This window comes from Limanda limanda, chromosome 18 (assembly GCF_963576545.1).
Source record: "Limanda limanda chromosome 18, fLimLim1.1, whole genome shotgun sequence".
NCBI classification, from domain to species: Eukaryota; Metazoa; Chordata; class Actinopteri; order Pleuronectiformes; family Pleuronectidae; genus Limanda; species Limanda limanda.
In genome coordinates, this window is record NC_083653.1 from 20,999,033 (window position 1) to 21,024,941 (window position 25,909).

The 25,909-nt window shown below is 43.7% G+C and overlaps 1 protein-coding gene across 9 annotated transcripts in view; it reads right to left on the minus strand.

The window, feature by feature from the left end:
- Positions 1-25,113, minus strand: part of epha7 (eph receptor A7) — an 86,003-nt gene extending 60,890 nt beyond the window's left edge. For all 9 annotated transcript variants that reach the window (XM_061091518.1, XM_061091516.1, XM_061091514.1 and 6 more), the window contains exons 1-2: positions 24,479-25,113; positions 6,925-7,080 (exon numbers count right to left, since the gene is read on the minus strand). In XM_061091518.1, coding sequence (XP_060947501.1) covers positions 6,925-7,080; positions 24,479-25,082 — 760 coding nt within the window. In that variant the 5' untranslated portion in view covers positions 25,083-25,113. The remainder of the gene's footprint in view (positions 1-6,924; positions 7,081-24,478) is intronic.
- Between the last annotated feature and the right edge of the window lie 796 nt (positions 25,114-25,909).

Below are 25,909 nucleotides of genomic sequence, written 5' to 3' on the forward strand. Positions count from 1 at the left end.
GTAACACAGTTAAGATTATATGACTTGTATTCTTTGTTTATGAAGGTTGTGAAGAACATCTTGGTTTTGTTCTCTGGGAGATTCATTGAAATCGTTCTGTTTTCTCAGGAAATATTCTTTGAGGGAATCTCGGGGCGGGACGTCTCAACTCATTAAGTTTGTCACATTAACTAACAAAATAGGTCATGCATATGCACACAACCAAAGCTGCTATCACAATATTCATTAATGCAGCGCTTGGTTGTTTTTCCTTGTCCCCCCCACCCCACCCCAACCCCTTTTAGAAGTGAGGCCTCGATGGAGACATCCATATTCATGATTATCGGGTAAGATAAGAGACAGACTGTGGACGTGGAAGATGAAAGAGCCACCTGTGGCAGGTGAAGTGGAGAGGAGTGACTGCCGATAGCGCCACTCCACTTCAGCCTTGGCATTGACACTCTGAGCCCCATGATCTCAGTCTTTGTTGCAGACAATAGGGACGGTGTGCCCTTTACACATACCTAGAAACATACACACACACACACACACACACACACACACACACACACACACACACACACACACCTCCCACCTCAAGTCCAAGCCTCAGGGGTCTTTTATTCTGCCACAGTTGGTAATAATGGCTTCAATTTCCTTGTGCCACTCACATTTAGGTCTCAGGTGCCAAAGATCAAAATTGTGATTTCAGAGCAACAGGAGACAAAAGGAAATTAGATTAGACCGTTCCTTGATCTGTGTTATCTTTGTATTTTGTCTTGTTTTCAGATGCAGCTATACCCTGCAAGTCGTAGTTCTTCCCTCACTGCTATCAGTTTGTCTGAAAATAACTGCTCTGATAGCAAGAACAAGGGCTGGGTTTGACAACTTCCCAAATGGGTTGCATGAGGACTAGTCTGACACACAGGATTGAGATTGTGAGTATAAGACTGCAGCAACCTCTGAGCTGCTACCTGTTCTGGAGTTCCTTCTACAGGGCATTTGCCATTGCCAAGTCGTTTTCAGAAATGAACTCCGGAGAATGTCCGTTTCCTTTTAATGTAACAATTAATGGTTTTCCTTTCACATATCAACAACGCAGCAAGAGATTCTATTATCAGATGCATTCACGACAACACAGGGATCTCTGACAACAACACTTGCCAAACCCCTTAAATCTGGCTGTCTTTCTAAGTGGACATCTTCATTAATATCTTCTATGTGTATGGCACCTCTTTTCTATTTTTGTTATTTTGAACATCAACGCTAAAATCTCCTGCCGTTTTCTGACATTATCTCGCTGGGACATTATCTTGAGTTTTTACCAAGGGGCTGGCAGGAGGGGATTCGGTGCATGTCTGAAAGCAGCTCAATACAAGTTCAGCCCCACCACTGATTTGCAGCGGCACAGTCACTGCGTCCCGGGTTTAGCGCCACCCAAGATGATCGTGAATAGTTTATTCTCCTGTCACAGAATGACAATGGGTGTAGCCAGTCCATTCTCTAGGGCTGTAGAGATAGACGACTTGCTGTTGGAGACTTGGTGAAGACTATAAACATTAAAGACACAAACGTCTTGGAGACAGATAAAGGGAATGGGAGAAAGTGGGTCTTCTACCCGGCCACAAGTGTGCCCACTTGTAAAAAGGTATACACTCTTTTCCCTTCAAACCATATGACACATCGTACAACCCAGTTTGTTTGAAGCACACTAAATCCTTCAGCTCTCTTTCTTCTTCTTCGTGTGCCTTGGCGTCTCTTTGTTTCTCCAAACAGCCTCTGTCTGAACTCAGGAATACGAAACTCTTCTGCCCCCAATTCACCTGCAGCACAGATTTGCGCCGCATCCTGAGCCCTCCACTGTCTGTCTGTCTGCTCATTCTTATAGCTCAAGGGCTTGTCGTTCTCCCTCTGCTTTTTTCCTACCACAACCCCCCCTCCCCACCCCATTCCCCACTCTGTCTTATCTCTCGTGTTCGCTCCTCTCACCCCTCCTCCCAGTCAAGTTTCATTTCACGGATTAGCCAGCCAGCCCCCACAGCCTGAAACGTCTCAATCACTTGCTAGCTTCCTTCCATCACTGCCACTGTGACCAAGCATGAGTGAGCATGTGTGTGTGATGGTAAATTTGTTTATGTGCTGGTAAATTTGTTGATGTGCATACATATGGAATACGTACATGCACAGTTTAATGTTCCTGCCTCAGAATTTGTATGGTTCAGATTCAACTCTGAATCTGTGGAAGAGCACTTCCATATGTAAAAGTGGTTCAAAAAATAAATAAAGCCCAGAGGTAACAACTACATCTAATAATCTACCATATAGGAAACATACCAGTCGTTTTTAGGTCATTACTCAAAGCCTATCCCTACTCTGTGCAGAGTTGTGAGACCTGACTAAATCCAAGCTTAGGAGAGAAGAATCCAGCGCTTATCGGCCTTGAGATGTGCTCAGGGCTGCCTTAACCCTCCACAGCCTATTAGCCGGCTGTGCTCTAATTGGGGGGGGAAACTGTGGGGAGAAGGGCGGCAGGGGTGAGTGGTATTCAAATCGCCCATGAGGTAATCCTCACTCTACAAATGTGTGTTGTGGCCCCGTGACCTAGCCTCTAATGATGTGGCTGCAGCAGAACCTGTATGAGGCTGAAGAGGAGGGCTTGAAGAAGAGTTGGGTTTTTTTTTTTTTTAGCTGAAGGGCTTCCGACTGCTGTTGTCATGATAACTAAAATTTCAAGACTACTTCAACACCATACTGATTTCAATACTGGATATGCAACTCGCACAAAATGCGTGCCACAAGCTGAAATTCCATTTCAGCCTCACTCTCTGGAGGGTTTACGATGGCATGCGGACGGGAATTAAAAATTTAAAGGAACTGTCACTAAGACTGTGTCCGAACAACACACACACGTTTGTGCACTTCAGCTGCATAAACTAAGAGCTCTGAGATTTCCCAGAGAAAATATATGCAAGAAACATGAATTTTTCTTTTTTACGACATTTTCCATTTGATGAAAACACTGCAGAGCTACAAGCTGAGAGTTGATCTCTTGCCATGACAGGGACACATTCAGCCAATGAGAGAACAATCCCCGAATCTCTGCGAGTTCGATGTCTCCGTATACGTTGTTAGTTGTCAGTTTTGCGTTCCCTTTGTATGGCCTTATCTCACTGCAACACGGACAAGAGATAACAAACAGCCTTTATGTTTGGATCAGCCTCATTGCCAATCTAGATTTAGTATCCAATGCATATCACATTCCATTATTAGAATGCTTTCAATTAAAATATACCCCATAAAAGGTCCCCACAGCTAATTTTCTGCCTAAGGGCCACCTTGCTGGTAAATCCGAAACAAAAAGTTTCATAGGATTTTTTGATAATGAACAAATTCTGATATCTGTTGGCAACACTAGCCCCTACATTCTTCAGCCCTGTCACAACCACTCCAGGCACGATGGGCCATCTGACAGATATCAACTTGTTGAGGTGGCACATTTTTTACAGGGGGGGGGGGGTTAGCGGCAGGGAGGAGGGGCCAAGCACTTGCGACTGCTGCTCTCAGCCCCCTGCTTGTTCCAGCACTTCTCCCAGCTGTTGCATGATTGATGTCCACTCCCGAGCTTGTCAACAGCTCAAGTCTGTGCCTCGGCCCCGGTGAAAATGCGTCCCCACAGCCGTCCCTGTATATCTAATTTTCTCACAACTTTGCATATGAATGGCCTGGACAAATATTTGTCAGACAAAGCACTTCTCCTTTTTCCTTTCCCGCCCCCTCTCAGCACATATCACTTGGGAAACAATGTATTTGGAACTATGTTTTTGGAACTTCTTCCCTCATCTTTATTCAGTGCGGATTTGGCTTTTCATGTCTCTACATTACATCTTCATCTCATTTCCTCTCAAATCCTCATAGACACATTCTTAATCTCTGTATGGCAGAGATCCCTCTCACTGTTTTGCTAAGGCCTCCAATATGGTAGCTTTACAAACCCCTATTAAAAAAAAAAATCTGTCAATCAAGCTATTTGTTCAGGCAGTGCAAATTCATTTTCAATTACTATTCTTTCCTGGTCTGGATAAGGCTTGAATAAGGAAATCACAGTGACTATTGGTCACACTGACTTAATCCAGCGATGAATGAGGAAATGCACGAACAGAAAGCCGTAGAAAAATTGCACTGGGTGATTGAGGAGGATGGTGGAGCTATTCATAAGTTAAAAATACATATTTACATATAATGGTATGGGGTCATCAAGTGTAGACCCCAAGTTAATGAAAATGAATAATGGAAAGTCTGCATTAGCCAGCTTCAGTAATTACTGCACTACTTGGCCAAGGTGATTACCCAGAAGGGAACAGTCAGAGGACACCGAGAAGAAGTGGGAACTTTTTCCGGTTCTATCCACTGCCCTTGATCAGTGGGAGATGTTGGAGTGTAGTGTTAACATCCGATTAGGATGGCTGGAGAAGTGAGTAATGGCCCTGTCTTTTACAACAAGATCTGTATGGTTGGATGGTGGTTTTGTGGTCGTTGGCCGACCTTAGATTTGCTTAGCCTGAGTTATGTCCTTGTTTGTTTTAGACAACAAAAGGAATGGATTTAAAACAGACAAATCTAAGTTTGGTAAAGAACTTTTACAGGTTTAAGTTGAGCTCAATAACTTTCTCCAGGCATTGTCAGATACTTCAGTTATGCCAGATGGCATTTCTTGCTTGTCTGAAATTATCGAAGTCAAGAAGTCATGAGAGGGGATTGCAAGACAGGGCTTCATGGTGGCGTCACAACATTTCCTAACGTCCTATTTTCAACATGATTTTGTTCTATATTTTAACACGATATGACTGGATTAGCATGACAAGGCGGGGACAGAAGCTTTGGGCACCAGCTGACCTCCCTCCCCACCCCACTCTGTTCCATTCTCTCTGCCTTTAGAGTTAACTATCACATTCTTAGAGTTCTCTTCACATTGAGGATAATCCAGATGTTCCAAACTGCATCACTACAAACCTGCTAATTTCCTTATTGGTCAAATGTATCTGATGTTGGGACAAAAAAGGAAATACCAAAGAAAGTGCCTCAAACTTCATTGCTAATCCCACATGAGGCCACAGTTTATTGTCCAGCTAGCTGCTCCTATTACTATTGTACAGGCTGCCACATTTTTCACTGGATACCAGCATTTTATGTTGTATTTGTTTTTGTCAGTTTGGCACAATCCATACTCAGAACATAATTAGGATAAGTGTTCAGTATGTGATGAAACTCAGACAGTAAAATATGCAACTTTTTCTGTAGAGCGTGAATCCAGAAACAAAAAGGAAATGGCAGACTCTCTGAACAGGTCACAAGCTGATGTCCTGAGTGCGAAGTTGGAGACAGACCCACAGAACATAACTTTCATATCTGTCGAACATGGAGGCAAAAAACAGCCGACTTAAAATAATAGAAAAATAGTAAGCTAATGTTTTGAAGATAGATAATGGTTGTGGGAAATCAGCTCATTATTAGTGAGAGGCAGATAACTTTCTTATCGGAGTTGCAATCTTCACGGGGTTTTTTTCAGACAAACCTCTATCTCACCCTGTGTTTAAATTAATATATTTTTCCTATTAATAGGAACCTCCAGGAATATTGTCCTTCCACCAGAGTGGAATTAAAGAATCTTATGAAAAAGTTGAAACATTTGAGGCTTTGCCGTATTATTCATGACCTATGCACACACACGCCTGGCAGCATAAACACACCTGTGCTCTGAGCCAGTGTCGTAATAAACGGAAAGAGCTGTAGGGCAGGCAGAGACAGAGATGTCGCTCAACACTTAATACCCATAAATGACAAACATTTTTTACACATGAAATTTACAACCTCAAATCCAAACTCAAATCCTTGTAATCCTTGCTGATTCTCTGATTTATTGCACAGAAAACAAGCCCATGCAGTCCTATAAAATTGTAATATTTGCATTATATCTCACCAGCACTCCCTGTCTCTCTCTCACACACACACACAAACACACACACACACACACCAACTGAGACATTAGAGATTCTGACTTGGCCTACTTTGGGTGTTCAGGGGGGAGAAAAGCAGCACTGCTCAGGATGTGAACCAGGCGTGCTGATTTTCCTCCATGTGCATATGGGTTTTTGTTGTTTTTTTAATCAGCAGAAAAATGCTACAAGATAAATGACCAGAATCCCAAAGGTTAATTTATCTGCTTTTCTTAATAGATATATATATATAAAAAAAGGATGACAGGAGGTTTTTATCAGGCAGCCAGAAGCCAGTAGGTTTATCCAGGATTCTGACACATTATCAGCAGAACGAAGGCACACAGATAACGTGCAGAGATTCTGTTTAGGGGGGCTGTCTACCTCCAGATAAAGCAGGGAGCTTACATTGCCCTGCTGGGTTGGGCCCCACCCGGTGCACGTAGGCAATGGAACAAGAAAAAAAAAAGAAGAAGCACCTTGAAATGAATTAAACATATATATGTATTTGAGCTTGGATTTAGAAGCGAATGAGCACCAGCCTTCAGACTGTGTAAGTAAGCCATCGATGGCTGTCACAAAGCTGTTACACTGGCCAGGACAAATGAAGACACAGGGTGCTGCCTGGGCTGCCGCTGCTGACTGTAATTGCAATCTTTCAGACGGGGAAATGGCAAATTGCTCCTCTCATCATTAGCAACCAGCTAAGACAGAAAACAGACATCCAAGCCTGCAAACATAATTATAATGACATACTGGGAGGCAGACGAACTGCTATGGAACACATCTGGGGCTTTCATGAGGCCACTGCAGACTGACTAAGCAGGACTGGCCTGGGGGGGGAACAGGGTGTGTTTTTTTTTCTTCCCTCGCATGTGTGACTGTTTAAATTTGGATCCCAGCAAGTGGTGTGCGCTGCTGTGTTTACCTAGCAACGGCATGGCAGACTTACTTGTGCAGGCCACAGACGGAGGGTCAGAGAGTGCTCGGTAGTAGCCGTCCTCGCAGTCGCAGCGCCAGGAGCCCTCGCGGTCGTTGAAGCTGTGCACTGGACAGCGAGAGCACTGAAGGTCCTGGGAGGAAGACTTGTAGAAACCACGACCGCATGCTGTGGAAAGAAGAAAAGGGAAAAAGAAAAGAAAAACATAAGAATTGGGCCCCAGGAAGAAGAGGAGAACAAAAACAAAAACACAGTTATAAACCCTGTTTGCACAAAGCGGATAATGTGGGGATCTCATGCAACTTCTCAGTGAACCACAAAATCTCTGCATAATGAAACTTCAGCTGCAGCGAAGTGTGAATTCCCTGCTTAAACTTTGATCTGAATAATTGTTACAGCCAAAAATAATAATAGAACCATCTTCTTTAAAATAAATTGTAATTAAACTCATGTTTAATCAATTTAGTGGCAGTCGAAATGTCCAGGAGGAGGCAGCGGGGCCGATACAGCTCATGTTCATCCACAGGCTCTCTGATGTGTTATTACCCCCATGCTATAAACAAATCTTTCCAAAAGAGATAACCAGCACCAAATTCAACAGGCACCTGCAATTCTAACAGCCTTTTTTTTTTTAGTAAACTCTGGTTCAAACAGGACTTTATCCACCGGTGATTTCAGCAGTTACAACCAATCACTGAGTGTGTCCGGGTGATATTAGTCTTGTGCAAACACATTTTGAAGAAGTCATCGCTTTGCTCCTGAATTCCCATCTGGAGGAGGGCATGACAGCACAACCCATTGTGTTTCACATCATGAAGCAGCCGGTATTTGGATGAAGATGCTCCCTTATCAAAGCCATGAAATGGCATCACGTTGAGGCGCTCACACAGGGATAAACTACTACCTCTCACTTTGAGAGGGAAAATAAAAAGGCTATTTTTATTCTGGTGAATTCTCAGGTCAGCAAATGGGCTCTGGCATGTTTAGAACAACAACTCACGTCTCTGAGAGGAAACATTGTTCTGCCGAGCCCACGGATAAGTGCACATATCGAAGGCATTAGCATGGATCATTTCAGCATTTAACCTTAAACAAATAATTTATAGCAAACCTGAGACTGATACGACTGATCAAGAAAGACCCGTTGCTATAAATTCACAATTACAATTACCACCCCAGCTAGTTAACACAATTGTCGTTTTTATGAAGTTACTATTGAAGAGTCATGAGCGCACGTGAAGACAAAGACAGAACAACCTCAGTGTGAATCACATCTTTTTGTTGAGTTAATGATTAAATACTAGCGAGGAGTTAAATGTCTGTTCTGGGTCTGTCAATTTTAGCCTCTAAGTCAGTTAATTTGCACTGACCGGCTGTGTGTGCCGAGCAGAGCAGCGGCACCTCAGCAAAACAGCTGCAGAACTGCAATGATTTCTGAACCACTAAATAGCTCTTCATATAAACCGACACGTGCATTTTTCACGAGCCACTTGGGAAGACGAGCGATGGTTTTCACACTGGGTTCCTGCCATTCCTGTTCTCTGCTATGTGCTGCACTTTTTTTTCCTGAGGTAATTTGAACACCATGTCTTGTGACAGGTCAGGAATGAAAAGCACAGATTTTCTCATTTTAACACTTCCAGGGCAGCCTGATGAGGAAGCTGAGGATCACGGTACCCCCATCTCAGCTACAAGAAAGCCCTGTCACTCGGCATTTAAAGCCCAGCAGTAACTTTTTCTTACCCCCAAGAGGAAAAAAGTTGAAAAACAAGATTTTATCTCTAATCTTTCTTTGCCTTTTTGAACTAGTAATTGAAAACAGAGCCATGAGGGGGCTGCGAGAGGCGCTCTTGAACACTGCCCAGACGAGGCACTCATTCTACAAGTGCGTACTCAATATATTTAGCTCCTATGGACTATGTGCAATTCCGATGAGTGATAATGTTGGAAAAACAGTGAAGAAAACCAGGTCCATTCCCAGTATGTGATACTTGAGTAAGCGCTCCCCCCATGGATGTTTATAATGACACTGCAGGGCTATCTCAAGCAGGTTAAAGATTGGCTAGATCCCGTTTCTCCCACCATGCCGTGCTGTTTAAACATTCTGATAAGCCAGCCAGTCTGTTTGCCTTTGGGTTTCTCAGAGCTCATCTGCTGGGTGGCCAGTGTGCGGAGGGGGACAGCCTGGCAGGGACCTGGGCTATCTTCACCGCATCCTCCACTCCACAAAACCAGAGGACCCACAGTGAAGATTAGGACGAGCACAAAGCCTGGGAGGGCCACGGCCTTGTAAGGATTTTTATTGGTTAAGGTTGCTTTTTCTCCCTCGACCACACAAGGGCCATTCAAAAACTCAAAACCTCATTTCAAAACAATAACAAAAGACTTAGTTTGGTGAACTGAGATCAAGAAACGTATTGCTTTTACCATCATTGTTGTCACTGCAGTCAGCCTCTACCGGTTAGAATTCCTATAATGTTCTGTATCGCTCAGGAGACAAATTATGCTCAGAGGTCTCCTCCTCCCAAAAGCAATGGATTCAATCTGGTAAAATCATTGAATGAGCTTCATGAAAAAAATCGGTGTTACTTGTTCGAAGGCCAGCTGGGAAGAGCTGAGAACCGAGTTGGTGCTCAGCTTGTTTCTCTTACTTCTTAAAATTCAAAAGTCCAATGACTGGAATCTTTTATCATACAGTGAAAAACCACCAAGATCTAAAATGTGTGTAATAAAAATGCAACTTAAAACTGGATTAAAAGTCCACTCAGACTTTTACGGCAGACGAAGACAACACTGAAAATATGAAGCCATTGAAATAAAACTAAATGTTACTTTGATTAACTTACAGATTTCTCTCGGGAAACTGCTATAAACATTTTGGATGATGATATGTAACACTTATGCTCTGTATTGTTTGCACCGATGCTAATGTAACTGTTGGCTTTTATAAATTGTTTGACTGCCTGTAATTTCTGCTCAAATGGACTGACACCATGATGCCACATTCACCAGTCTGACTAATTACTTTGGTAATTTCAGTGTTAACATAATCCATGATGACCAAAAGGCCCCTGTTCTAATAAACTTCTCTTATCCTTCATGTGCACATGCAAAGCGCAGTTCATTTTTCAGTTACAGCTCATGTGTTTATCAGTGCGTCCGACTGCCATTGGCACCCGGAAATGTTTACAGAGGCAGCAAGGCGGCAAATGAGGCCTCAAAACTGGAATGCCTGTATGACATGGGCACTTCAGTGTTTCTGCAGCTCTCCCCACCACTGGCAGAGCAGTGAGTGACAAGTACAAACACAGCCTTCTACACTCGGGCCCCGGCATTCCTGTCCCAGCGACTGCACATTGACTCGCTGCTGGCGAGTTCCCGTCCCTGGCACCAGATGCCAAAGACACGCTCTCAGTCTGAGACACTGAGATGGGAACGATGGTGAGTGAGAGGCTCTTGGTCGCCCGTTCCTGCAGCAACACTTCCCATCTGAGTGGAAATATCTACAAAGCAATTACACCGAGTCCGTTTATCCAGTAGCCTTTTAACTGACAACATGACTGACACCTCACTGGAAAACACTGACACACAAACATGTTGGAACATTGCACAAAACCTAAGACCCCTACTTTGACAAGGGAACTTACAATCCATTGTGTTATCGCATTTGAAAGGATGAAGCGTACAAGTGTGACCCCTTAAAAAAATGGTCTTGTTTATGTATGTCTGGTCTTCTTCAGGCACAGATAACAAGCGACTAATGGCTTGTGCTTGTTGACACGGGCCCGTTAACAAATCTCTGTCGCAGACACACCAGCCGTCGTATTTACAACACTGAGAAATTAGTCAGTCCATTGAGAAGTGGGTTGAGGTTAAGCAGAGACAAAAGAGAGAAGATGAGAAAACACAAGTCTTATATTTCAGCCAGTTCTTCGCAAAGGCTACAGAACCAGCATCTGTAATTCCCCTTCCAGTGGTCAAACACCTTCGAGAGGGGTTTGTGTTGCATTCAGCAATGTTATACAGAGAGAGGAAGAGGAGCCTGGGAAAGCAGACGACCTCAGAGTAGTGGGATGGAGATAATCAAACTGTGACTGTCGTGTCTCAATCACAGCACCCACACTGGCCCGGAGAGTAAAACAAAGTCTCCTTATCTTATGCAGACACACATGCACACACACACAAAAAAGGGGGTGAAACGGATTTCTGTATTTTTGTAAGATCTTGGTTTATTTCTTTTTCCTCCGAGCTGAGCTTCTTAACATTCTTGAATTACATCCAATTTCTCTCACGCTTTGGCAGTGTCATGACACTGTGGGTGAGGGACAGCCAGGGAGGGGGAGGGAAGCAATGACTCCTTATGCGACAGCCTGACATATCCCATCCTGGCCAAAATAGAAAATAATTATTTTCCTTGTCTGAGGCTGACGCCGTGGCACTTCTTTTTTTTCCCTCAGTTAATCTTGTGCCCTCTGATTCCAAATTTGCCCTTTCGCTCTCTGTGTAGTGTTCCAGTGTTTCTATGTATATGCTGGGGCTGGTTAATAAAGAAAAGAGTCAACCAAAAGTCGGTCCATGGCATCAAGAATCAAATCTGTAAAGTACTGAATATGACGAGGAATGCTAGACACTATGCTAGAAGTACAGATGAGGTTTTCTATTTTTATTCACTGGAACTGGTTGGTTCACCTTGAAAAATTTTTGGTTTCAATAAGATCAACTTTCAAGATCTATCTATCGAAGCTGACCGAGAATACTGGGTCAGGATCTGACTGCGACTCTGACCATGTTATGACATAACATGATAACATGCTCTCATGTTATCTGCTTTATGCTACACTGGGTGTGTGAACCCATGGATGTGCCCTCATGGATGGCGACATGTGACAACATTTTCTCTCGCGCCAATAAGATTTACAAAGTATTTGAAACAGGTTCAAGCTATAATTATAATTAAGTTAGGTATGATTTTGTTATTGGTTCATAAACTTCTAAATTGATGCACCTGAGATGCATGCTGAGGAAGCATTTAGTGGTCTGGGAAGCTGGAGGATCGCCGACTCATATGATGTCCTCTGACCCGTTACAGTTTCACAACAAACAGAAAATATTTTGACACGTCTCAATGTTTCACATACATTGATTTATTCGTAGCCACTTCCACACTATCAGCGCTGACCTCCAGATATTGATTTTAGAATTTGTTTTGTTTTTTGAGACGAGTTCATCGCAGAGCTGTGTGCAGCCCCCTGTTATCTCTCACTCTCTCATACCAACACACTGACACATCAGACCCTTCTGTCATAGTCAGACTGACTACAACACCAAAATATGTAGCTACATGATTATTTGCATATAGAGCGAGGAAGTTAGATCCAATCACAAGTGGCCACTGGAGACACATGTGGAGACGCATTCTAATGTCCAGTGAAAACTGACTCAGAGCTGACCACTTGTGATCGGATCACTTGGTTGATACCAGGAATGCCAGTCCCTTCTAAAAACTTTTTGATGATGGTAACCTGTCGAGGTAAAACTGGAGACCTTGTGTCCTTGTTTGCTTGTGACCCACGGATTCCATAATGGCTAACATCCTTATTACTACTGGCTTGTCGAGGCTGAGCAACTGGGATATTGAGTTTCCGCCCAACATCATCTCTTACAGACCCTTGAGGCAATGCTTATCTAGAATGTATGGTTCGAGCTTCAGTTATCAGAAAGAAAGGTAACAGGTAAAGTGTTGTTTTCATAAAACCCTGTCAAAAAGCTTCTGATGATTACTGTCTTCGACCTGGACACTGGGTGTCCTTGGCTGCTTACAACCTACAAATCCAATCAAGGTTGCAATCCCTATTACAGCTCAGCATGGAGGGGACTGGCTTGTCCAAGTAGGGCAGCTTTGATATTGAGTTTCTCCCCATCTGTCTCAATATTACCGCAGACGGGAGGGTCAATGTGGGCTGCAGTGAGGGAATGTGGGAGATTCGCTTCGTTTTTCTCAGACTGCCAGAGCCACAGTGATACTGACTAGTGTGGGCCTTTCTGTCTCAACAGTCCTAGCATGATGAGTCCTGTCAGGGCCAGCCACCCCCCCCACTGCCCTCCCGTCCGGCCTGATTATGTGTTAAATCCGCCCATGTGTTGGGATGGATGTGGAAAGAATGCGCGCTGAAGGGAGCCGAGCTGCGGCTGCGGAAACCCGGAGAGAGCAGCCTAGAGATAGCACCCCATTAGAGTGATAAAAGAGGCAGAGGGAGGAGAGCAGCCGACAGGACCAACATGCAGGCCCAGTCACTGATGAATGCCAGGTGGAACGGGTCAAGCGTGATAAAGGAAACAGTTTATTTTCTTATTTCCCAAAAAACACCATTTCTTTCCGCCAAACGCTTGCAATGTCCGCTGCTAGTCCGATAGGAACACGTCTTTGTATGTATCAACTCTAAACAATGGTCTGGTACCATGAAGAGCCATTGGTCTGTTGGTTTTTAAATATGTTTCCTCCAAGTCTCTTTCCTCTGAGGCTGTCTGATACTGACACCCAGTGCAGAACTCTCCTCCTAAGGCTTTGTATTGTTTGAAATGTTTCTATATCAATTTTTTTCAGTTCACAAGGATCAATTACAGAGTTTTGGTAAGTGGCACCTTTTTGCAATATAGATCTCTAGTCCGCAAACACACTCTATGTTTGTAGCTGAACAATTGCCAGTTGCTGGGATAAAGACGATTGAGTAAACCTGACTTCAGAATGTTATGATATAGATTTTTTTTTTCTTTCATTTAACAAAAGAAGCCAAACTTTTCCGATGCAGAGCTGGATTACCAACCATGCAGAGGGGACAAGTGCCCCAGGCCCTCAAAACTCCAGGGGCCCTGAAAGCCTTCATGTGTGTCAGCTCGATGTGCTAATTTGAGAATATGGACCATAAAGGGGCCTCAAAGTGGGTCTTCTGTGTTGAAGCCTGACATGAAAAGTGTCAAAAAGTTCTCATACATTAAAGCTGCAGTGGCCAGGTAATATTCCAGACCAGCGGGTGGGCAGAGAGTTCTCCTTGTCATAAACCCGGGTCAAATGTTAAAATTGTCTAAACACAACCAGCTCGAAATATAAATGTGCTTTAATAATACTGTGTCTAAAATTGGAATTATTGAACTTAGTTAAAAACAATGTGATGACAGGAAACATAATTAAGAATCAATAGAGCAGAGGAGACATCTCCGTTGGTACCAAAATACAGTATAACTGAGAAAAAAGACATTTTCTCTTTTAAACGTGCCTGCTCACTTCTATTACTCTGCAATCCAACGTTAATACTGCAATAAACATTCTCTGTCTGCCATTTCAAGATGCCCTGTGTCTCGCTGGGTGTTCAGACAACCATGAAATACTATTTAAAAACCATGCTCCTGTGTTGTGTTTCTCAGTTTTACTTCCAGGGCATACGATTAGGACCATGACCGTGTGTTACGATTATAGAGAAGGATGTCAATAGCTCACACAGAGCTAGTTCTTATGCATTAATGTAGCCGCAGGCCCGTGTGTGTTGCTTTTATTAGATGTGACTTATGTTCTTTGCCTCAATAAATAGGGCCTGGTGTGGACATTCATCAGGCTGTGTTTACTGGCATTTTATACATGCTGAACTATGGCTGCATCGCTTTTTACGGACTAGAGCCTGTGGTGTTTTCCCCAGCAATGTAAGAGGCAGTACATCTTGTGAGTAATTTCAGAGCAACGCATGCAGGCAGACCTGGGAAAATTTCTAGCTGAGTATATTTCTTCTGCTTGAAAAGCCAAAGGACAGCTCAACTGATCTCATCTTGCTGGTGATGTGTGGACTCTTCCAGCTTGCAAAGGGTTTTAAAGAAATCCACCTTGAATTTATTTCTTAACCCTACTGCAGTGCTTGCTTAACATTTGACTTCTAGCGTTGCGTTCATCCAAAGTGTATTCAGAGTATTCTAATAGCGTGCTGGAAAAATTATCTTGTTCTGTATACTTTTAATTCTTCACATTCCAACATGTTTGTTTTTCCGCCTGATCACTGGAGTAATGAAGGTAGCAGCAGGTGTTTTTATTTATTTTTTCTTCTCGCTCTGAGCACATTGCAGTAATCGATTTTTTTCTCCTTTGTAAAAATAGAGAAGCTGAGTTTCTGCCTGCAGACATGTTTATCTTCCACTTATGAGAAGAACCGGCGCCTACCTCGCTCTGGGATACAGTGGCAGTACACACAAAGAAAAGAAAAAAAGAACTGAGGTGGTGCGGAAAATCTGTTCACAGGACGGAGATAGAGTTTCTCAATCCCAAACATTTGCAACGCCAACACCTCCAGCGGGGCTTAGAGAGGAAAGGAGGCTCGGACATGGTTACAAAGAGGCTAAAGACGAGAGCCACTGAAACATAAGTTTGACCGGTTCAAGAATCTGATGTCATATTGTGCTGGATCCTCCTTCCACCCCCACATATTTGGAATGACTGTCTGGCTGCTGCTGCTGCATTCTACACATGCAGACAATCAACCCATTCAGCTGAGGTACCTGTGCTTAGCAGGAGATAAGTAGCTTTCCACGAGAAACAAAGAGAAGATTAGCATTCCCTTACACCCTGTTGGAGGGCATACAGCTTTGCCCTCTGAGCAGGGAAAACCTTAAGGAAATGCCTGGTTGGCAGTACACAGTAAAGATCAAAGCCCAACACTGATTAAGTTATACTCCAGTTGAAGCTAATGCTCCTGCTGCGGTGCTAAGAGCAATGCTTCAGCCAGTCCAGTTGGTTTACCCTGTAAGTGGGACAGTTTGGAATTAAACAGCAAACCAGCGATCAGCTCCAAAACCGAGATTACTGTCTCATGCACTAATGATTTGCAGGCTATTTGTTTCTGATCACCCTCTTTATGAAACGAGTAACTGTTAATGAGCACAGTCACTTTGAAGAGGTCAGTTCACCCTCTTTATCACATTACTTCAGTTTGAATTTCCAGTAGGATTTCTGCCTCCAACCCGATATACAATGGAGGAATAACTGAATGCTTATGAACTTGTTGTCGACTCTGGTTCTTCTGCGGATTTCTGAGAATAATCAGATCAGTGTTTAAGGAAAGAGAGAAATTATTACATTTTTTCAACGTCCTCTTTCAATTTAAGCGCAAAAGATATTTATTCAGGGAGGCCGAAGTCTTCAGAAGAAATAAAACCAAACACTATCTGCACAGGTCGATAACAGATGTAATTTTTTTTGTAATTGAGTGGACCGACCCTATAAACAATATAGCTGGAGATAATCTACTTTTATTGACAACAGACCCTATTTAAGACCAAAACCACAGGCCGTCCTCCTCATACACCATCTTGCTTTTGTGACTCACTAGATAAACAACTGTGTATTAACAATGCCCCACAAATGCACTATTTATTGCTGTATGAGCAACGCTTGCTAAAAACTGCTGTGTGCTGCTTTTTGGGGGGGAAATTTATGAGCCCCTATTTAAGAATTTAAAAAATATATTTATGACTTACCTTTAATGATTTATTTTCATCTTAGTAGGAACGAATGGGCTTCGGGCTGAGCGCCACAGAAATAGTAGTGAATTCACAGTATTAAAGACAGACTAAAGTTGGTATTGTTTTTGTATGAAATTTGTTGATAGGAAAAATATGCATGTAATCCTGCAAACTTTACTACTAAGGACCATCAAACAAATCCATCTAATAAGGTTATGAGTGAAATATATAGCAGGAGGTAACAGGATCACACAGAAGACGACTGCTTCAGCTCCATTGGAGTCGCCGCTGACAGCGATACAAATTGCAAACAACAAACGTGAACACCTATTCTCGCTTTTTGCTCTCCTGCTGATTTACTGCATGGATCTGGAGGTGGAAAATGAAGGGCATTTTAAGATTAAACTCATTACATCAGAGAATGTACGGCCTCTCCCTCCGCCTGAGCTGTATCTTAAGTCTGTGCACTAAGAGGCCTCTGCTTCTTATCATGCAGAGTGAGCATTCTGAAATGGATTCTCTGTGACATGGAAAATGTCCCTGCCTAATCGTCTTTTGTTTAGTTCATTTAACTCACATGGAAACAGGAGAGATGGCCCTTAAGGCCAGCCAGGCAGCAACCTTGCTTTAATGAATGAGGTGGTCAGCTCTGAAAGGGAGCGGTGCTAAAAGACGCTGCAGATGAAGCAAGGGCTCTACATTCTGGGGATGAAAGCACGGGGTCCAAAGGTCTGACCGATCCACAGCCCCCTGCTGCCAAAGCAAAATCGGCACTGAAAATGTCCCCAGTCAGCAATTGAGCATTATCTCCGAATTGTGCCAACTCCTACCAAACCCTCCTAACCCAGCCCCCGCCCATTGAAATCCACCACAGCCTCTCCAGTTGCAGAGCTGTGACAGAAAGAAATAGAACAATGTCGAACCTGCCACACAGCACTGCTGTGGCCAGCCAGCCCCCCCCCCCCCTCCCCTCACAAAAGACACTTTGACACTTGGCCACTGATGACCATGAGTGCTGGTGCTAATCTGCTAATCTCCACTCCTGTTAAAGGTTCAGTTCATTCAAATTACTTAGTGAAAAATGGTATCGTGCCAAATTAAAAATACAGAAAGTTGAGTCTATAATTTCTTCCATATGAAATTGTCATGAGAATTTCTCAACTTCTCGTTTTTCTTACATGTTGCGCATCAAAACAATTCATCAGATAGGTCAGTGAAGGAGAGTAACAACCCTAACCCTAAAGTTATTTCTTCTTACACGCTGGTACTGCTGTCCTGCCGCGGATGATTGACTAACTCCACTCTCTGGATGCAACATTAGAATTCCTGCCAGCGGAGCCATCTGAAACACATTTTAAGTTCTACTTCCCTTTGTACCGGATTTAAGTGGTGGAGAGAAAAAAAAGTGAAGTTATGTAACAAGTTATTGATTTTCCTCTTAAAGGAAGATTGAAGTACAGAACCAGTGGTCTGAGGCCTCCCAGAGGAGCAGCTCCACTGACAACAGGACTCCTCCTGCTGCCTCTTTAGGTGGCAAGACCCTGGACCCCCACTCACATATCACTTTCGCCCTCCTGCCACAGGGACACCACACAGAACACCGCGGGCATTGTCTTCTGATGTGACGTCGAGTTCGCCTGTCTGATCACATCCCTCTCAAGCAGTCAGCTGGCACGCAATCACAAAAAAAGACATCTGTGCCACAGTTTGGGTAGTTAAAAAGGGCAAAAGCTTAGAACTGCAAGAGATGTGGAAGCAGGGATCGATGGAGATGTCTGAACCTGTTAGTGCAAGTGGAGACGAGGGCCGCTGTACCATGGGGAGAGCTCCTTTGTCATGCAGAGAGAGAGGGGGGGGGGGGGCGGAGAGGTGACTCCACCGGCGATCAAGGGTCAACTGCTGCAATCATCCATCTTCCGTCTTGACAGTGTCCTGTCAGCCGGGGCGCTCACGTTACTAAACACAAGAGGCAGGCCTCCATTGTGGCGCTGCACTGGTCTGCAGCCATGTGTAAATGAAGTTAATATACACTGACCTCTAATGTGGACATTGATGTCACCTTGGAAATAACACTATCTGACACAAAGTCACAAAGGTCTCCCTTTTAGGGGCTTAACAAAGTCCCGTACCAGTACAACTGACCATATGGCTTTGTTTGCGTGGGACTGAGGGGTGCTCGCTTGGATTCTGCCTTTTCAAATGATGCAACGTAGGGTCTCAAATTTGGACTGGCAGGTCAGATTCCAAGACCTTCACAATGATCTGTGCACAGTCGTGAAACAGCATTAAATAGCTGCTTGGTGCAATGTGCATCTAAAATCACAGCTTTTCTTCTATTTGTCAAAACATCCTCCTGGACTCAACATATTTGCTGATATCAGTGTCTCTAATTTGGGTAGCTGTTAATACCTCTGTTCAGAAACCATAACCTTTCTGCTTAGAATCAAAACAAATCCAGTTGATCTTTGTCTGAACTTCCATAGTGTCAGCAGGTTTAAGGCTTAAAAAGTCCTATCAACATGTTCTTCCCTCACTCTCCTCTGTCCTTTCATGTACAGATGTTGGTCCTATGACGCAAAATTTGTGTTTTTGTATTAGATTTTATTTCTTCTTTTAAAAAAAACATGTATTGTAGCACTGGCATGCCAACTGCTGTTGTGTCTGAGTCTGCTAAATGACTACAGAAATAGCAGACTATGGCATGCCTGGTAAAGACAACTTGTGATTATACCATAAATAAAGTCTGCCTGTAAATAGAGCAAAGGAAATGAGCAAAAAACAGGCCAACATGCAAGAGTTAAGATTAAAGAAACAAGAGGATGCTTGTATTTGGAAACTCCAAAACAATGTTTTTTTAGTAAAGATGTTCCCAGTAGAGTTTTTTGAACAAGATTTGTGCGCTTACAACAGTTGGATTCTAGCTTTCCCATCACCTGCTTGATATTCATGTATGCATGACTCAGTAGCTGAAGCCTATTAGCAGAGGGGAAAGACAAACCCCATTACCAGTGACCAGGCCCTTGCAGCCTCCAGTCCTTCTCTAAGTTTAAGCCCTCGTGCTTAGAAGAAGGTTTTAGATCCATCTTTACCTCAGTGTTACATCTACAGATGCAGAAAACCTGCCGGAGCAAATAATTAGCCATGACAACTCTTTTGTTTCCTTGCCTTTGCTTCACCATGTGAATAAGTGCAGGTCATATGTGTATAACTTTGTGAAAAATATTCACCAAACTCAACGGCTCTGTGAATGAGCCTCCCAGTGAATGTCTTTCTTAAGCAAAATGAGCCATTTGTACATAATTTGACGTGTTGACAGGGCAGCTGGATCCCGCAGAAAGCGCTGCTGGCACCCGTTCAAGTGAGCGTATCCCGGGAAACAACTTCTTGCTTTTTACCTCTTATTTGGACGTGTATATTTAAATCGGGTCATTGGATTTGGAAGGAAAATGAATGTTCATCCTCACAGCTTGCCAAATCACGATTTCAAACATTGTGCCTTTCTCTTCATCCTCAGAGGGAGCAGCTGTGGTTGAGTCTCCACTAATGAGAGGGAACCAGATAGAGCAAAGGATCTGCACAGTAATACAGTAATAATCTTACAGTCGTGAAGACAAGTCTGCATCTGATCTCCGTGGTACTTCCATTGAAATGTAACACCCTTCTGACTGGCCTTTTTTTTCTAATTTCAACAGCAATTGTTCTCTCCAGCAGAAACCTCCCAATGCAATCATTGTTATTACTAGTAGTCGTAGTGTAATCATTATTATTTCGACAGTCTTTTGGGGGGCAGGGCTGATCCTAAAACTTCTTCAATGCAGGAAACCACTATAAAAGGTGAAAGGAGGAAGTAAAGAGATAAGCTCAATTGTAAAATCAAAAAAACATCAAAATTAAACAGGAAAAAAGTATGAACCCTATCATTTATACCATGTTCAAATATAAACCTATATTTTGTTGAGCTAATTACTCAGTTAAATTCAGGAATTATTATTTAACAACTTTGTTTATAATTTGATAATTCAAGTAATTGTGAAATAAGGATAAATACAGGTAGTGCAAAGTTCGGTTTTCTCTGTTTGCTGTGATAATATATGTAATATCTGCAGGGTTGGACTAGTGGTTGTGCAAAACAAGACATCTGAAGATGTTATCTCAGACTCTGAGGTGCCCACGGCGATGTTATCAAATATGAAATGTGTTTTGTCTGGCCAACCGTCCAAAAGCCAAAGATATTCCAGCTCCAATAAAAACAAGAGAGAAGAGCAGTAAATCCCAGTGTTGAGATACAAGAACCCGTGAGTGTCTGGCATTTTACTTAGACGAATGACTTAAACGATCAATCCATTAATCATCTTCGCACTAAGCATTTCAGTCCCTCAAAATCCCATGTCTCAAGTCCTCCCCTGAGCGATCAATTTCAGGACCCTGTCAGCTGCATTGGTAGCAACATCCTGAGCAGAGAATGGCCCATCTTTGTGCCCGACTGCTACCTGCCAGGCCAAGACAACAAGGAGGAGAAGCCGTGAGCTGTGGAAGAATGCTACCATTCACAGGAAGCAGACACTGGCAGTGACAGGAAGAGTTCCCATTGATCAATTTATTTCGGTCTTGATTGATTTAAGTCCATTTGGGTCTCCTGTGGATACTGTGCACACCTGTCATTTGCATAATTGAGCGCTGGAGCTGTTGTAAAAGACAGGCATTTGGTGTATTAAATTCACACCTTATCAATCAAGGGAGCGTCAAGCTGTATGAGGACCTCCTGACTCCTGGCGTCCTGGCTTCATTTGAAATGCTAAGTACAGCTTTCTGTCTCCAGCCGGCCGCTGGGCCGGGTAGCCGCCTGGTGGCTTCCAAACACGTTAGGTGCCACAGTCAGACCCTTACTGCCCAACCCCTTCCCTGGGGGGGACTAGATCATCAATCAGTCTCCAACTAACTTCTGTCCAGCTGCCTGACAGCCAAGATGGATGGTGCCAGCTTCTACAGGATGCTGTATCCTCTCATTAATTTTCTTGTTAGCATGCACTGATAGCCGCACGGTTTGGCCTGTTTTATCTGTTTTCCACCCCGAATACAGGCCTCTCCCTTATTGGGGCGAGGGTCAATAGTTAATCATGTCACAGGCACTGGTTATTTAGCACCACAATGATGTGATGTGTCAAAAATCGGACAACATACATTCCCGGGATTGAGCGGCACAAAGAGACCAGTGTCCTCCCACAAGGGCCCTCTCTCTGTCTTAACGACTCTGTGGCTCCATTGCAACCAGTGGCCAGTGCTAAACAGGACCAGCGGATGAATGGCCGCTATTTTCACAACACGCACTTCTTCGCAAAATGAAGCCTGCGCAGAATGCGGGGACACTTCAACTGGCCTTTTTCATCACCCATCGCTCTGAGGCCCGCCGAACACAGCAGGCCGAGAGGATGAGTGACATTTACTGCCACAGATTGCCACACAAAGGGTTAAAGAGGGACAGGGGGAGTGAGGGGCGTAGGGGTGAAAGACAAGGGGTCCCTCTTCGCTGACGGTGATGAATGAGTGGATCACAACACATTTCAGAAGAGGCCGTTGCATCCCCAGAGGCAGCTCCTCAAATGTCATGACCGACAGCTCTACATGCTTACTCCACCTGCACCCGCCCTCAGAATATTTCACTTGGGGACCATTTTAATAACCACAGCAAACTGCCGGTAACAAATAACGGGCTGGTTAAGGACTGTCTTGTGGAGTCGTTTATCAAATTGGCTGTATTGCATTTGAAGTTAAGTTTTGGATATCATGAACTAGTGAGGCTACATCCCGCCTCCAACGTGATGGGGAGAAGAAACCAACAGAACATTTTATTCGAAAAGTTAAACGGATATGGTACTAATCCCTAAAAGCCTCAGTACTGTATGCTTCACACAAAGTGCCTGTCGGATCATCTAACAGGATCTAAAACCCTCATTCCAGCGTCGGAATCAGGGGATAACGGACAATATTTGTTACTTTCTGAAACCAACAATCCTAAAATTATGTCCATTTCACGCAGCCGTTGGCCGGGTGGCCGGGTGTGAAAAATCAGCCGGGATTTTTCATTCATTTTTTTTTCAATTTGTCACCAAACTAAATCTCTTCCTTTTTTGGTCTGCAACCAAGTGCAACCCCATAAGATGCTTTTGAAAAGTGTCTATCATTATTCTTCCCAGTTTGAACATTCCAAATAAGTATAAATATCTTTGCCTTTAGACATGTTTGGACGACACTTTGTACAGCCTAGTTTGTTGGAAGCAGGCGGAACCCTCGACAGTGTAGGTGCCACATCATGCACCATGAGATACCATTAGACAAAATCCCCTTAGCTGAACGATGATGTCCTTTACAGCACTGAGACAAGTCGGCCCATTGTCCAAAAGCCGGGATCTCCCATTTTTAATGGTCACAGCCACTTGGACTTATTGCTCTGCTGTTCAGCTGGTAGATATAGTCTGAATAGCTTTTAGATTGTTCTGGGAGAAACTACTGAATGGACAATTTAATGTCAGTGGAGCTGCTGGAAGAAGTGCTGATGGTGCACCGTGATTCTCATTTTATTTAGATTAACTACCCCTTAATACAAAGGCTTCTCATGCCTCAGTGGAGATAAAGCTCATAAAGGTGCAGCATCAAGACTGGAACTTGATCCACGTACACATTAAGGAACCATGTTCCTCAGGCTTTTAACATCCGAAAGGTAGGTCCATTATATCTGCAGGCATTTGTTTTAATTGACACACGTACAAATTACTTAATAGAGACACACAACAATCTTCTGTTCTGAGGGTTTTGCATTAAGACATAATTAGAAAAGGGGGTTAAAATTACTTTGACAAGCCGGAGCTGTTTGCTGTTACACTGCATCAGTCTCCCTGTGGAAATAAATCACGGGCTTTCTTTCCACCTAGGGGCACAACTGGATCTTACATCTTTGCATATTAAAACAACAAGAACAATAAAGCGGAGCTCCGTGGGGTTAAATCAGTGATAGCCTGCTAACACCGGAGACATAGCACAACTTGAGGTGGGCTGTGTTGCTCTAAATTACATGGCCTAATATATTTCATTAACACACCTCCCTCAGAGGGGTCTCTAATGGAAGACAGCGTGGCATAAAAGCTTGTCTGCCAGGGACACTAATTTGTTCTTAGACGCATTCCGTTCAATTATTACTGGCTGCTGCTCCCTATAAGCTCCTTAGAATGAGGCTGCCCTCTTTGCAGCAAAAAAGAAAAAAAAAACAGCTTTGCTTCGCTGACAAGGCAGGCCACTTAAGTTCTGTGACCTAAGTCACCTCCCTTTAATCCATAGTCAATTTTTATCTTTGAAATCAGGTGGCCACTAAAAAATAATCCTCTGAGCGTTCAGAGTGACAGAGAGCAGGTTATTGTTAGTGGCAGTTGCACAATGCAGCAACTCAACGTGGTTTACGTAAATGAGCCACGGCGAGGCTGCGTTTGACCTTCATGTTAGGCTCTTCATAAATATCCTGAGGCCTAAATGCCAAAGCACGGCAGCTATTTGTTCCCCCCCCTGTCCTGGTCATTTGGCCGAGGCAGTAAGACACTGACTGACTGGCTGGACTTCCTCAGGACTGGTGTATTCTGCAAGTGATTGTCTTGGCCCCCTGCCAGTAAGAAACAGAGCAGTGTTTGCGCCGAGCAGCTAAACTCCAATTATTTAATCCCAGTGTCAACAGAATCATGGCTATAAATTAAGAGCCTCGTAATCAATTGCCACGGATTCCAATTATTATAATCAGGATGTTTGTCCTCAATACTTTATCCATCTTTACTGCTGTCACATCGGCTTCTTTAATCCCATTTGCCAACGCGAATGTCATTTTCCTGCTTTGCATTATCAAATCATAAAGACTTGCATGTTTTTTATTTTTTTTTTTATGTTGTGTGAAATCCAGGAATCCCCTGACAGATTGCCAGAAGTTAATTCAGCAAGAAAAACAACTCTGGGAATGCTAATGAGTAAATTAAGGTAATACTAAAAATATGTTCCATTCTGATCAGAGAAACAAAGAGGCACTCACGTTCACACGCATCTCCCTTCTGATGAAATCCAGCCTTGCATATACATTTCCCAATGGGCACCAGCCATTCCCCTTCTGCGCTGCAGTGCATCTTGGGAGAGTTGTCGGCTTCCTCCTCGGCGTCGCTCACGCACATGCCCTGGACCTCCACCAGGGAGGAGAACTCTGATCCCGTCACGGTGTCGGGGAATGTGGCCAGGTTCTCGATGATAGACCAACACTTCTTGTAGTAAACTTTGACAGAGACCAGGGCGATGCACGCCCCTACGTCCTGGAAGGCCAGGTAGAAGCCCCGCCTGGACAGGGGGCCAATAATGCGCACTTCTGTGTTCAGCTTCATCTTCCTCTCGCCCAGGTCACCCTGAGTGAAGCTTTCATCTGCAGCGATCGTATCAATTTTCACGTACTGGTTCTCCCGTAAGTTCCTGCCCACCTCTGAATCCGTTTCCTGGTAATACAAGTTGAACGTCTCCTTGCAAGTGCCGACCACACCAGGCAAACTGTTACAATCCCTCAGGGTGAACTTCAGTTCCACAAAAATTCTCTGTGCATCGCCCTTCTCTACCCAGTTAGTCCGAAGCCAGTTATTCTGATTGGGCTCCATGACTTGGCAAACCTGGTACGTGCGGATAGGTGTGTAGTTCTCATCCAAGCCGCTGATTTCTTCCCACTGTTAACAGAAAACATACATTTTGATGAATACATCGGTCAGGGAACCTCACCATGTTCCATTCAAATGTAACAGACGTCTAGCCATCATAGCATAAAAGTCTAATGATCAGCAATCAAACCAAACGGGGAATGATTACTCTGCAATGAAACTGACAAAGGTATATGAAATACAGTCATTTCAGTCGCTGCTCTGTACAATAAGCTGCAGTGAATTAAGGGAGATTAGTGGCTGCATTTTTATCGCACAAACACATCTTAAGAGGATGACTGTGCTCGGTTTATCTTCCTCTGCTCACATTATTTATTTAAAAAGTTTCTCGCTGCCTGCTTTTAATCAGACTAGCTGGTTGGAAGCGCTTTGCTTCCGGCCTCTGCGCTCTGAATGTCAAAAGCCCGGAGAGTTTAGTGGCAGAAACTTCCACCTGTATTCCCGATCTCATGCTCAGGAAAGGGATTTTTTTGAGCAAAGAAATATGGGGGCCGTTATGTATTAATTTCCAAATTATTATTCCTATCACAGATGTGGGACATCAGAGAAAGCTAGACATATATATAAATATAGATAAGGAGTACATCTGTGTGCCTGTGGCGCTCAGATCCTGCGAACTTACCCCGTTGGGAGGATAGGAGATCCACTCCAGTTCTGTCTGCTGTGCCTTGGAGTCCAGCAGAATCACTAGTGACAGGAAACCAAGAGGCAGGTGGTTAAATCTCACCGGGGCACCGGGGCTGGGTGTCAGTGACAGGCCACACATCTAT